At 38.4% G+C, this 14,653-nt stretch overlaps 1 protein-coding gene across 3 annotated transcripts in view; it reads left to right on the top strand.

Annotated features, from left to right (window-relative positions):
• The window catches only part of BNC2 (basonuclin zinc finger protein 2), a 239,257-nt gene that overhangs the window by 213,045 nt on the left and 11,559 nt on the right, over positions 1-14,653 (top strand). For all 3 annotated transcript variants that reach the window (XM_034072691.1, XM_034072692.1, XM_005154982.3), the window contains one exon: positions 1,832-3,798. In XM_034072691.1, the coding sequence (XP_033928582.1) occupies positions 1,832-3,798 (1,967 nt within the window). The remainder of the gene's footprint in view (positions 1-1,831; positions 3,799-14,653) is intronic.

Genomic DNA, 14,653 nt, shown 5'->3' with positions numbered 1-14,653 from the left:
ATGGGTTTTACTTCATCATCATGTAGATACGTGTTAAATATTTTTCTTCCTAGAGATGGCTTGTGGGACTTTCCATTTGGTTCAGCTGTGTAAGATTTCCCATAACTAATTACCACTGAGTATTTTATAGTCTTGTATGGTTTGATTGTTAGTGGTCATGTGTTGAGCTTTTCCAAAGGTTTTACAGTTACATCTGAGGTACTGAAACATGCATAGCATTGGTAGTGAAAGGTGTCCCTGCCCATGGCAGTGGGGTAGAACTAGATGATCTTTAAGGTCACTTCCAACCCAAATCATTATGTGATTCTGTGATGATTCTTTGTAACTAACTGCATCCAGAGAGGTGACACAGATCAAAACTGAAATAATAAAACCAGCTGTAGTCAAATAAATATATACCTTACTATTTGGGGCAAATTGCATTTTCCAATACTCTAGGAAATGTGAGAGTAAAGAAGAAGCTATCCTTTGAATACTGAAGGTAATAAAATAAATAAATGAGTAAGACTAGGTGGGGGGAAGGTATTTGCAGGCTTCATAATCAAACACGAGCTAGTAGTTTTTGCATTAGTGTGTAGTCCTAAGTGTTTAGATAAGGTTCCGAATCTGAGATTCAAGATTTAAAAAGATCAGAGACAGTATGGTGGAGTATCTTGCAAGGCTTTCAAACTGTTTAATGCATGAGGAAGCACTGGAATAATTCTGGTTTGATGGCCTGCAACAGTGCTTGTTGGTTATAGTTACTGTGCTGATGTTATGTCCAGCATTTGCCCAAAAGGAAAGATGCCGATAAAATTATGTATTCATTATATAAGTATTTTAATATGTTTTTATCAATACATGCTGGAATGGATTGCCTGACATTACATTGCAGAATTTTTAAGTCCTACCTTCAGGCAAATCTCATGCTTACTAGCAAAAATGAAAGTGTGAAATGCTTTTTAATGTATATTTAACAACAGATAGTCTAGTGATTACTGATGTGTATTCTCTCTGGATTTTTCCCTTGCTATCAGAAGGCGATGTTAAGAGACAACATTTTTACACATTTATGCTATCTACATCCATCAGATGCTTACTTTTACATATTTTAACTGTCATTTATGAAAAGGCTGCAAAAAAGTCATCTCTTAAGTCTAAACCCTACCAAGATTACAAGCTTATAATCAATTACCAGTAATAGTCCAGCTATGTTAAAACCAGTGCCCCATTTTCTACCTTTTGATGAAGGTTTATAATTAATATGTTTTTCAGTATTGCTGTCATAGGGAAAAAAATAGTAAGGTACAAATATTATGTGCTATTTTTAAGATTTTTTGCATTGCATCCAAGTTTCTTGTGAGATGGCCTATTAGTGACTTCAGTCTTATGTCTGCTTATATTTGAGAAGTAAATCTATCAAGTACATTTCTTTACATTGTTACCTTTTAATAGCTATTAAGATAATATTTTCTATATTTTACAATGCAGTGTGTAGCAACAGTTCATATTTTACACTAATGTATGCTAAACAGTGGCATCGTACATAAATCACTCTTGTTAAAAGTATTGAAAACATTTTAGATCACAGAGCCCCATGGTCTATATTTTTTTTGCTCTGATATTAAATTCAGTCTGTTTCTCTGACTGTGACTCTAATTACTGTATTTGCATGGCTGGAATGTTGCATTTTTTTGGTTGAGTTCTATTAACACTGTTTGCATGTTGTGTTTTAAGCTTAGTGTTTCATGTTCAGGCAGCAGAGCACCTTCTATTGAATTCTATAATTATGCAGAATCAATAAGTTTTTTCTTTGTGTTTGTCTTTGTTGTTTCTTTGATATGGCCTCTAGGATGCTGCAGGCAAGGTGCTGGACCGCTGGGCCATCATGTCCAGGGAAGAAGAGATCATTACCCTTCAGCAGTTCCTGAGATTTGGAGAAACAAAATCTATCGTGGAGCTGATGGCAATTCAAGAAAAAGAAGGGCAGGCTGTGGCTGTGCCATCTTCAAAGACAGATTCAGATATAAGGACTTTTATTGAAAGCAATAATCGCACCAGGAGCCCAAGTCTCCTTGCTCACCTGGAGAATAGTAACCCTTCCAGCATTCATCATTTTGAAAACATCCCGAATAGCCTTGCATTCCTGCTTCCATTCCAGTACATAAATCCAGTCTCTGCTCCGCTGCTAGGGCTGCCTCCAAACGGCCTCCTGCTGGAACAACCAGCAATGAGGCTTCGTGAACCAAGCCTTACAGCCCAAAATGAATATAATGAGAGCAGTGAATCTGAAGTTTCCCCTACACCTTTCAAGAACGAGCAAACATCCAGCAGAAATGCTTTGACCAGCATCACAAATGTTGAGCCCAAAACTGAGCCAGCATGTGTCTCTCCTGTTCAGACACCTACGCCTGTCAATGATTTATCAAAACCAGAACACACTAAAAGCTCATTCCGTATTCACAGAATGAGGAGAATGGGGTCAGCCTCCAGGAAAGGAAGAGTGTTTTGCAATGCATGTGGCAAAACTTTCTATGACAAAGGTACTCTTAAAATCCACTACAATGCAGTTCACCTGAAAATCAAGCACCGGTGTACTATTGAGGGCTGCAACATGGTCTTCAGCTCTCTCAGAAGCCGCAATCGCCACAGCGCTAACCCAAATCCTCGCCTCCACATGCCTATGCTAAGGAATAACCGTGACAAAGATCTAATTCGTGCTACATCAGGTGCTGCAACTCCAGTCATAGCAAGTACAAAATCCAGTCTAACTTTAACAAGTCCTGGGCGTCCACCGATGGGGTTTACCACTCCCCCTCTAGATCCTGTACTACAGAACCCTCTTCCCAGTCAGCTGGTGTTCCCAGCTTTAAAGACTGTCCAACCTGTTCCTCCTTTTTACAGAAATTTGCTTACTCCTGGGGAAATGGTGAGTCCTCCAACCTCACTCCCTACCAGTCCAATAATACCAGCAGTGAGTGGTATGGAGCAGCATCCCCCACCTCCTTCAGAGTCATCAGTGCCTTCAGTGCTGATGCCCACCCCAGAGCCAAATGCTGACCTTGCGCCCAAGAAGAAGCCAAGGAAGTCAAGCATGCCAGTTAAAATTGAAAAGGAAGTTATTGATACTGCTGATGAGTTTGATGATGAAGATGAAGAGGTGAATGACAGCAGCACGATGGTGAATGACATTGGTCATGAAAATCACTGCCATTCTCAGGAGGAAATGAGCCCTGGCCTGTCTGTGAAAGACTTTTCCAAAAGTGACAGAAGCAGATGCATTTCCAGACCAGACATAAGAAGAGCAGACAGCATGACATCAGAAGACCAGGAGCATGAGAGAGACTATGAAAATGAGTCAGAGTCATCAGAGCCCAAATTGTGTGAGGAATCCATGGAAGGTGATGATCATCTCCATGAACCTGGTGAAAAATCTATGATGCACAGTGACAGACCAGATGAAAACCACATTGATTCTTCCAATCAGGATGTCATTAAGGTGAAGGAAGAGTATACAGACCCTACATATGATATGTTTTACATGAGCCAATATGGACTTTACAATGGTGGCAGTGCCAGTATGGCTGCCCTTCATGAAAGTTTCGCTTCTACATTCAACTACAGCAGCCCTCAGAAGTTTTCCTCAGAAGGTGAAATGTGCTCCAGCCCAGACCCCAAGATCTGCTATGTGTGCAAGAAAAGTTTCAAGAGTTCCTACAGTGTGAAGCTTCACTACAGAAATGTTCATTTAAAAGAGATGCATGTCTGCACAGTTGCTGGCTGTAATGCTGCGTTCCCATCACGGAGAAGCAGAGACAGGTCAGTAAATATTAATTGATTTTCTACATTATTAAATGTGTTGAATTATGTAAGAGTAGGCAGTTTAGGATATATGAGGAAATAGAGAGATGCACAATAATGACAAGTGACAGTTGTGTTCCCATGACATTGAGAGAGAATTATCACTAAGATTTTCATTGTTGTTTGGGATTCAGAATAGTGTATTTCTTGCCATCCTCTTAAGTGACTGGCTAAATAATAAATGTCATTATTCTTTTTGTGTGCCTGAGACCATGTGCATTCTTCTGTTTATAAGCTGCAAATTTTATTATATTTATTTTCTTTTCCCTACAACTTTTAAAACAAGAAAAGCTGTCATTAGATATATAATAAATTGTAAACAATATGAATATATATGTACAAATATCTCCATGCATGCATATCAAACCATAGAACTAGGAAGGAGGGAAGGGGTGGACAGACAGTTGGATGAATATATGGGGAAACAGAATTGAAGAACTGTAATAAAAGTTATTTACATCCCCATGGGGTCATATAAAAGCAAACAGGAAACATTAGAAGACTATCCTTTCTTCTCTTGTTGTTGCAAGAACAAGTAAATATTAGGAAAATAGTTATCTCCTTCTTTATTAAAACTTGTATACCTGTCTAACTACTATGGTCATTTAATCTACTTTGTCTTCTTTTCTGCATGTGAGCAACTCCCTTCCCCACTGATGGGAATCATGCACACTCAGAGAGGACAGGCTAGACCCCTACATATTTTTAAGATCAGCCAGAGTATATTCTGCTGGCCCTTCAGATGACATCATGCCCCAGTTACGCTGCATCAATACTGAAAAAGTTGGGCTTAAACAGAAGCAGCTGGTCCATAATTGCTTAGGTTTGGGGTTTTTTTATTCTTTTTTATTCTTTTTTATTTCTGAGGAGAATGTAATATAAATGGAGTTTATCAAGGTGGTAGGATAGCACAGTTATTTCATACTTGTGGATAAAAGCTCTCGCATGCAATGATGATCATACTGTCATATAACAAAATATGTCTTGTTTATGGAGTTATCGTGAGATTGTGTTGTGTCTTTTTCTTTACGTGTGTTTCATATTTTCCATTATGTTTATGTAAAAATTCAGCGGACACAGAAAGAAAATTAAACCTAGCTAAACATTTCACACACAGCTCCTATATTTTTTGTCCCCCATGAAAGTTGATTTGATTTGAAAGTGAATATATTATGTCATATAAAATGAAAGCAAGTTAGTTTTGAGGATACTGAGGAGCAAAAATTCACTATTTTGATGAAGAGCCCAGTTCCCAAATATCTCATGTCTTCTGTTACCATTTATGAAATACACTAAATAGAAAACCAGGCTCAGTCATAAGAATAAAAGTTCAAAATGGATGACAAGATTAATCTAGAAAGTTTCTATTTCAGTAAGGTTAAGCAAACCACTGGACATGACAGGTAAAACTAAATTAAAACTCCCTTCTTGGGGTATCCTGGTAACTTTTATGAGACTGGAGTTTGGCAAGGAGAGCACACAGTGGCATTAATCTATTCTGAGAGTAGATGTGTGCAAGCCATTTCAGTTCCTAAAATTGCACTTTTTGTTAGTTCAGAATTTGGCTTGACTGATCTACTTCCTCAAGTGAATTAGGAAAAGTCAGTCATGTACTAAGCAGAGCAACTTTGCATTCAGCATGTGAAGTAAGATGTGGTTATCTTTAGGATTTTGAATTTTATGCAATGTGTTAAATATCCGCAGGAATCCATTGATAGACCATGCTTATAGTAAAGTTATAGCACAACAAAGATGTTCTAAGAAGAAGATGGCTCTGGTGACATATATAAAATATTGCCAAGACAAAAACATTAAAAAAAAGCACATTTTGAAAATATTTTATCAATTACGTAGGTGACTCCTATTAAGCTTATGGAAAGCAAGCCACAAAATAAAAATCGGATTCAGGAACTTAAAATGCAGGCTGCATATTTAAAGATAAAATTATCATTTACATATCATTAAGTTCTGTAAGGCACAAGGCCATCTTTTGTGTCATTCCACTCGTAACATTCAGAATATGTTTCAGTTATGTGTTGTACTTGGGACAGAAGATATTCATCAACCATTTTCAAGAAGGGGAAAATGGATGACCCGGGTGACCAGTCAGTCTCACCTCTGTGCCTGGCAAAATCTGGGAGCAGATTCTTTTGGAAGGCATGCTAGGGCACATGAAAAACAGAAAGGTGCGTGGTGACAGCCAGCATGGCTTTACTAGGGGAAAATCCTGCCTGACCAATTTGGTGGCCTTCTATGATGGGGCTACAAAAGTGATGGACAGGGGTGGAGCAGTTGACGTTATCTACCTGGACTTGTGCAAAGCATTCGACACTGTCCCACATGACATCCTTGTCTCTAAATTGGAGAGACATCAATTTGATAGGTGGACCACTCGGTGGATAAAGAACTGGATGGATGGTCGCACTCAGAGAGTTGTGGTCAATGGCTCAGTGTCCAGCTGGAGACCAGTAACAAGTGGTGTCCCTCAGGGATCGGTGTTGGTACTGGTCTTGAACATATTTGTCGCTGACATGGACAATGGAATTGAGTGTGCCCTCAGCAAGTTTGCCAATGACAACAAGCTGTGTGGTTCTGTTGATATGCTAGAGGGAAGGAATGCCATCCAGAGGGACCTTGACACACTTGTGAGGTGGGCTGATGCCAACCTCATGAAGTTTAACCATGCCAAATGCAAGGTCCTACACCTGGGTCGGAGCAATCCCAGGCACAGCTACAGGTTGGGCAAAAAGGAAATTCATGGTAGTCCTGCGGAGAAGGACTTGGGGGTGTTAGTCAATGAGAAAATGAACATGAACCAGCTTCAGTGTGCACTCACAGCCCAGAAAGCCAAACGTATCCTGGGCTGCATCAAGAGGAGCGTGACCAGCAGGTCGAAGGAGGTGATCCTGCCCCTTTACTCTGCTCTTGTGTGACCCCACTTGGAGTATCGTGTGCAGTTCTGGTGTCCTCAACATAAAAAGGACATGGAACTGTTAGAACAAGTCCAGAGGAGGGCCACGAGGATGATCAGGGGACTGGAGCACCTCCCATATGAAGACAGGCTGAGAAAGTTGGGGCTGTTCAGCCTGGAGAAGAGAAGGCTGCATGGAGACCTCATAGCAGCCTTCCAGTATCTGAAGGGGGCCTACAGGGATGCTGGGGAGGGACTATTCTTTAGGGACTGTAGTGATAGGACAAGGGGTAATGGGTTGAAACTTAAACAGCAGAGGTTTAGACTGGATATAAGGAAGAAATACTTTACTGTGAGGGTGGTGAGGTACTGGAATGGGTTGCCCAGGGAGGTAGTGAATGCTCCATCCCTGGCAGTGTTCAAGACCAGGTTGGATGAAGCCCTGGGTGATATGGTTTAGTGTGAGGTGTCCCTGCCCATGGCAGGGGGTTGGAACTAGATGATCTTGAGGTCCTTTCCAACCCTAACTATTCTATGATTCTATGATTCTATGACATGTTACATCCTTTAATTGCAAAGATTTAAGAGTGGTTATACACTCTAAAAAATTCAAGGTGTGGTAGAGTTCATATGCCTGTTCAGGCTTGATGGTTTTGTAAGTTCATTAGCACTCCCGGTTAGCAACAGTCATCTGGAAATGCCTTGAAAGAACCAAGTAATACTCTTGTGGTTCATGGTTCCTGATAATTCTTTTATACACTTGAGAAAGAAACATCTTCAAAACTTCTTGGGCTATCCATTCTTATTTGGAAGTACCATGTCTAGGAACATGCAAAAATGAAAACATATGCACAGCATAAAAAGAACCTAAACATCTTAAACATTATTTTCGAATACTTCCTACTAAAAAGAAAATAAAAAAGAAGGCTTTTTTACAGTAAATGTAGTAAATGAAAGTTGTTGGTTTTTTTTTCCAAACTATCTAATAGCCCTAGAGAGTTTTCATTTTGTTATTAGTTTTTGCTGATACTCTTTTTGAATATATACATTTGTTTTAGAAAGAGTCATTACATAAGTGTACAATTTCTAGCTCTTCAGATTATGGAGAGCATCTCAAAGACAACTGGATAACTAAATTTAATAGCATTGAAAAGTGAGAACTTCCTCCAGCCACTTAAATCAATTTCACTTAAAAGCTCAGAAGCATCTTGCTATTAACTGCTGTACAAGAAATAACAAATAGCTATCTAAAGCGCACAATAATAATTCCTGGATAATATTTGTTGTGTATGGGTGTTCCATTTTGGACACATTATAAAAGGCCTGTGTGATTTGCTTGTGATGTAAGTCACATAATCTTTGAGTAACTAGAGGAGCTTAGAATTTCTTTGACAATTAAAAAATATTTTTTCAGTACTGTCTTAACAAAATCAGAATTCTACCTGTCCCATAACATATAGAGTAGCATGAATTTAAGTTGTCATAATTTTATTAATCATATTACTAGTATTGTATTGTAATATGATTAATCTATTACTACCAGTTCAGGGTCTAAAACTCATTGCTCCAATTGTGTTCTAAAAGAAAATACAGGCTTATATGGAGATAAATAACATTGGATGATCCTTTCTTTTTCCTTTAGAGGCATCTAATGTGGCTTAAGACATTTCCGGTGCAATTCTAATTAATTAAAGATTTGACTGTATTCTCCCTGTCCTGAATACATGAAAAAATCCAAATTGTGTGGCTCTTGTAAAATGGTCTTTGCAAGGGTGGGTTTGTGATACAAACTGCTAATCACCAGAAGCAGCAGATCACATCAGGAGCAAATGTAATGCTGCTTTGACTAAAGGTATTTCTTTATCTATGTCACAGCTGCAACCCTCCATTGTGGAATGCATCCTTTAGTAATTTGTGGTCAGAGTTGACTAAATCCAGCTTCACCACTGCAGCATCATTTGTGCCAAGGTCAACTCCTGCACAAACATCCTTCTACCAGAAAGGCTGGAATATCTCCTCTGATTTTTGACTAAACACTGATATTCGGCGTAAATTCAAGTCAAGGTAACTAGAAGATTCAATAATCCCAACTGACACATGTATTTTCAGCACAGGACAGAAGAACACAAAGCAGAGTCCTGTCCCTTCCTGTCAGTGACCCAGTAATTCTGTTTTCCCTTCTAAAAATTACACGGTATTGCTTTTGAATATTTGAGCTATTCAAAAGCAATATTGAGCCTATTTTTTTCTAAAGAGCCTTTTTTCATCATTCTTCTGAGCTACAAGTAACATCACTCAGGAAAACAATCTTATAAAAACCTTTATCTTTCTTGTCCTTGAAGCACTACACTTGTGAAAACCACTCTTTTCCATATACCCATGCCATATTCCCATTTTACCTCCATATTGGCACTATTAAACTCTCTGGTTTTTAAGACAGGATAGAGTATTATGGTAACAATATGTTACCATTATTTCCTTTCCCTCAATGCGTGCAAAATAAATTGACTTTCTGTACCTGTTCAGAGGAACAAAGCAAGAAGTTTTCACTTTATCTTCCTGCAACTAAAGCAGGACTTTTAATTGGTCAGGTTTGTCTTTAAATTTTCTCACAAAGTGAGCATGTGTGTGTGTTCCACAGAACGGGAAGGGTGACTGAGCCCCATGAATAAATTTAAAAACAAAATAATGTCTGCTCAGGGTGACTTATAAATAAATATGAGGCAACTATTGGTGCCAAGTGTGATCATGCCACTTGATTGCTAGTTGAATCAGTCCAGATTTAAACATGTAAACTCCTTGATTTGTATGGAGCAAGACATCTGTAGGTGGTTTATTAAAACCTGCTGATGTCTCCAGAACTAAATTTGTGTGGATGGAGGCCTCTGGGTAGCTATATTGAAAAAGCACAGACATACTTTTTGTCTGGTTACCTGACTTCCAGCCCTGTACAGGTGTGCTTGAATAAATTAACATCAGTTACCTATGATGAGACACTGCATACATTATCAAGGGAGGTGAAGATGTAAGAAAGCTGCTACCTGCCTCCTGTTATCACGTCCTTGACACAACAGCACCCATTTTTTCATCATCCTACTATGCTTGGGATCTTCTACAGATAACTTTTTAGAGAATTATTTTCTATAAATGCACTCAATTCTAGGGACAGATAGCTCCAGGAAATAAGATATTTGACACCAGTCCATAATTATTACTGTATTCCCCCTAATTGGCTGTCATATACAGCTTGAATTTCCTGCAATAATAACAAGGAAATCAGGGTTTAAGATACTAGGTGTTTGATGGACCCCAGGGCAAGAGTCAGAAGGGCTTTTTTACCATTTTTTTTAAGATATGAACATATTTATTCCTATACAACTGTTTCTGGACATGAATGCAGTACATGAAGAGAGTAGCTGCATTATCCAATACAATTGTATGAACCATTAGGTTTTCTGTTGCAGCATCACTAAGCTGTGTGTCATTGCAAACGTACACATAACTCTTCCTTACAAAGAAAACCTGGATCATAAAATTACATTTTGTGCCACCTCTAACACAAAGCTAACTTCTTCTGTGAGTATTCATGTTGAAAGCATATTGCCTGTCATAATGGATACTCATCAGTGTGAACAAGAGAATCAGAATTAAAAAAAAAAGAATGAATAGAACTAATTACTTAATACTTTTTTTTTTAGAGAATAAATAAATTAAATAAATTAAAACAAGCCCTAGAGAGGCTACTCATGTGAGTAAATATTTTTATGTGAGTAAACATTGCAGAATCAGCTTTGGTATGGAGGGAGGTCTTTTCCAGCTATACATATCCATTTATTTTGGGTTTGAGTTGGAGGTTGTAGTTGTTTTTTAAAATGGTCTTCTGACTTCAGTATCTTGTTAATTTTTGGTACACAAAATGGTATCACTTTGAGAGCAAGAGTTCAGTTTCTTGTGCAGTGCAAGAGTCTCATTTTTGTGTGAACATGCAGAATAAGTCAAGGACTTTTCAGTGACTTCAGAAGTTTATTTAAATAAACTGCTACACCAGGATTAAGATGGGTGGTGAATACTAGCCAAAAGCAAAACATGCATGGAACAATATTTAGCCATGGTATGTGTTGTGACAAATAGGATAAATGTTTAATTTGTTTTATGTCTAATGAAAGGGATTTTTTTGGAAAGCAGGACTGGGAACATGAATGTTTATTCATAATAACCTTCCTGTCTCTAGGTTTATAGGAAATAACTGGAAGAACCAAAAATCTTCTACAGAAAGTGGAAAAAAATTGAGTATTTTCTACTTATCTGAGTAAATGTAAAGCTGTATCTCATATGTAGAGATGTCCTGTCTTTCTGAGTGTCTTTTGGAGGTGGGGTAAACAAAATGTCTACCTACCTTAGTTACTGTGGAGAAAGACTCCTAATGTTCTTTTAAACTTAGCAGAAGACTGTAATATTTCTGCTACTATGGAGGAAGGTGTACTTTACAGCTACAAGGTAGCACTAGGAAACTACTCCCAAAAGCCTGGATGCATGAAAATGGAACAAGACACTGCAGCCTGAGAGGTGTAGTACTCTCAGCTGGAGGAGTGTGGGGAGAAATAATGAAAGGGGGAGGGAGACACATCTGTGGCTGGAATGGCTGTGTATTTACTGGCCTTTGGGGTTACAGCTCTTGATGAAGGAGAGAGACAATAAGTACACAGGTAAACTTTGTCATGTATACATATATGATACATGAATTTGTCACCTGTGCTTTTCTGCCTAAAAAGAGAAAATGTCACCTGAAGAGGAAAACTACATCAGCTCTTACAGCCTAACCAAAGATTACTTGTAGATGAGGCCATCTTCTTCTGCCTTTAATGATGATGCTGATGACGCTCCCCACCCTAGATGTGAGCCATTTTATTCATTATTGTGAACTGAGTGACCGTGCTGGGGCAAATATGAATTAAAGCTAAGTTTACCTGAAAGTAAGAAAACTGGTGAGGCAAGTCCTAGAAGAATAATAACCCACAAAGGGAAAAAAATAACTGGTGTATATGACTCCAAATAGCTACAGCAGTGTTTTGAAGGACAGTGTGCCAGTCCTGTGCTATATCTAGACAGAGGTGGACATCGTGCAGAGTTGGCCTCACCCCAAAGATGCAGTCATTCCTAGGGTTTGTGAGGTTAGGGGGTATTATTTGAAATAGAATTATGAAGTGGTTGATCAGTGTATTAAAACAAACCTCATTTGGGTTCATGTTCACTTTTTCTGACAAGATAGCTCTTTGCTAGTAGGCCCAGGTAGATTGGTTAAGAATTGCAGGGACCATTTTGCTGTAGCTAGTGATGTCTACGGCACTGGCCTGAAGGCGAGTTTGCAACAGATGCATGAGAAAATATGCATTTTTGCATATTTTACACTTGAATATGTCTTATTAAAAAGATATTACTCAAAAAGATTTGTCAGTTTATGGGCCCTGGAGATAAGAAAACTCAAAACACAACCTCTCTAAATCTGGGACACCTTTTCCTGGTTACACAAGTTGCTAGTGGTTAGTAAATGCAGCAGGGTATAGTAGCAAATTGGTAAAGAGCCTGTAATTGCAGGAGTATACTGTGTGGTTAGAAACAGTTACGGAAAAAAATAACCAGACTATATAGTGTACAGGCACTGCAAGTGCACTGCGAGGCATTGTGCACAACTTTTCACTACTCCTTAATCCTGACCTGCAGTACTCGCCACCTGCGCCTCTCTTCAGAAAAGATGGCCAGCTGTGCTATCAGGATTTGTGATATTATGCCTTAGGTACTATAGTTGAAACCACTGTTTCATGTTTCATGGTATTATGCTGTAGATACTACAGTAGAAACCACTCCTTTGCATCCAGCAGGTACAAGTAAAACGTTCCCAGTGGTATTAGAGGTACCTCCTATGGTAGGTCGGGACCGGAGGTAACACAGAAATCTCTCAGGTCTGATAACACTTACGGCTCATCAGATGCTGCATATTAATGACAAACACTGGATATTTCCTGACAGAAGTTTTAAGCCCACCACTTCTGAAGAAAATCCAAGGCTTTTAGTAGTGCTTTCTACTTCCCAGCAACATCTTTTAAATGAGCAGTTTGCCTTGTGCTAAGCAAGTTTGTCTCTCTCCATTTTTTTTTTAATTAAGAACTCATTTTGCATTTAAGCTTGACCTGAAAAGCATTACTTAAAAAGATCTGTCTAAGAAATAATTTAAGATTTTTGCCATAAGGCACCTGCAAGCTTTGTATAAATGGACCTGGAAGAGAAATGAAAGAGTTTTAGATTTGCCAAATATGTACACTGTTATAAAAAAGAAATGACCGCAGGACTTTGTTGGCATGGTGAATAAATGTAATATGCATAGTTTTGTATGGGGGAAAAAGGAGGAGAGAAAAAAAAGGATAGGATTGCAATAAGATATTTTTTACTGTCACTTTGGTTTTGCCTTTTTTTTTTTTTTAAGAGAAAGGGAAAAAGAACCCAAACCTAAGCTGTATGTCTGTGTCAAACTATATGAGTATGAAGCATAAGCCGTAAATTGCAAGTCTTAGAAGTTGTTATTTCCGATGTTACTGATTTTGAGTCTAGTGCTTTACAAACTTTATTGCTTATTTTATTAACTAGGGAAAAGTGTTGCTTGCTTCTAGTTCAGTATGTTTTTCAGTTTCACTCCCTCTTCCTCTCCTCTCTCCTTTTCTTTGTTATGCTAAAATAAAAAAGCAAGTACACTTCAGCTGTTTACAACTGAAAGTGCAAAGAGGACAGAGTTAATTTTGTTGTCCACAAATCTTACATTGTAGTTTTGTTTTTAATGCACAAAATGCATAAATAAAAATAGTCTAAACATATATATATGTGTGTGTCTGTGGATGCATGTACTGAAAGAAAACCTATACACAGCTGTGCTGGTAGATAAAGATCTAAAATTACACTGGATAGAAGGAGAACTTGGATTCCGACTCACAAAAGGTAAATAAACCCTTGTTTCACGAAGAAGATGCACGCAGATGATACATTGTGCAGGATTTCATGATGGGAGGAGGCAGGCCCTGGCAGGAAGGATAACAGATCCTGTGCTGGATGTCTCTCAGGTCTGATAGCCAGATATGGGAGCAGCACTAATTCTGCAGTCTTTTTAGTCTGTTCCGTCACAGAAGTGGCACTGCTGGGTCAGTCAGCTCACTAGTAATTGTGTTTTACAGACTTCTAAAGCAATTGGCTCAGTCAGTCCCAATTCAATAAAAGTGGAGAGCGAGAGTGAAGAGCACTTTTGTTCTATTTTTTACTTGAAATTATTTCATTCAGCAGTCTGTCTTTTTTATTACCAAGATTTGACATTAGCACTCCAAGCTATATTAGCATCCATTTCAGCAGTTCAGTAATGGTATTAAAAAAACACTTAACTTCAACGGTGAATGGTTGTATGACAGTACCATAAAAATCCACATTAAAAAAAAAAAACTTATGTATTTGTCCCTGCAAATTATTTTTCACTTGTTTAACTACTTCAAAACTACACTGTCTTGACTGGTGTTTGCAAGAGCTGTAGCAGCAGGGAAGGCTTGTAAAGGAGGTGAGAAACAACTGCATCAACAGTGGCATAAATGAAAAAATTTAAGACATTTATAGAGTAGGAAAAATGTAATAGGAACATGCAAGTACACATACATGCACAATAAAGACCTCTCGTCTTGGGTGGGTGCCAGTCATTCAACTGAAGTAAGATTTTAAACTCAAATCACTCAAGGTAAAATCTTTGCCATCTTCCATATTTCTGGGATTTAATTTTGAACCCAGCATTCTCCAAGCTTGGGATGGCAGCCTAACTATCTTGGCACTTGCAGCACACTCATAAATGACTGCATTAGGTTCTAAATTTTGATT

Source organism: Melopsittacus undulatus, chromosome Z (genome assembly GCF_012275295.1).
Source record: "Melopsittacus undulatus isolate bMelUnd1 chromosome Z, bMelUnd1.mat.Z, whole genome shotgun sequence".
NCBI lineage: Eukaryota > Metazoa > Chordata > Aves > Psittaciformes > Psittaculidae > Melopsittacus > Melopsittacus undulatus.
Note: the sequence above shows the minus strand (reverse complement) of the source record. Positions and strands in the feature narration are given on the sequence as shown.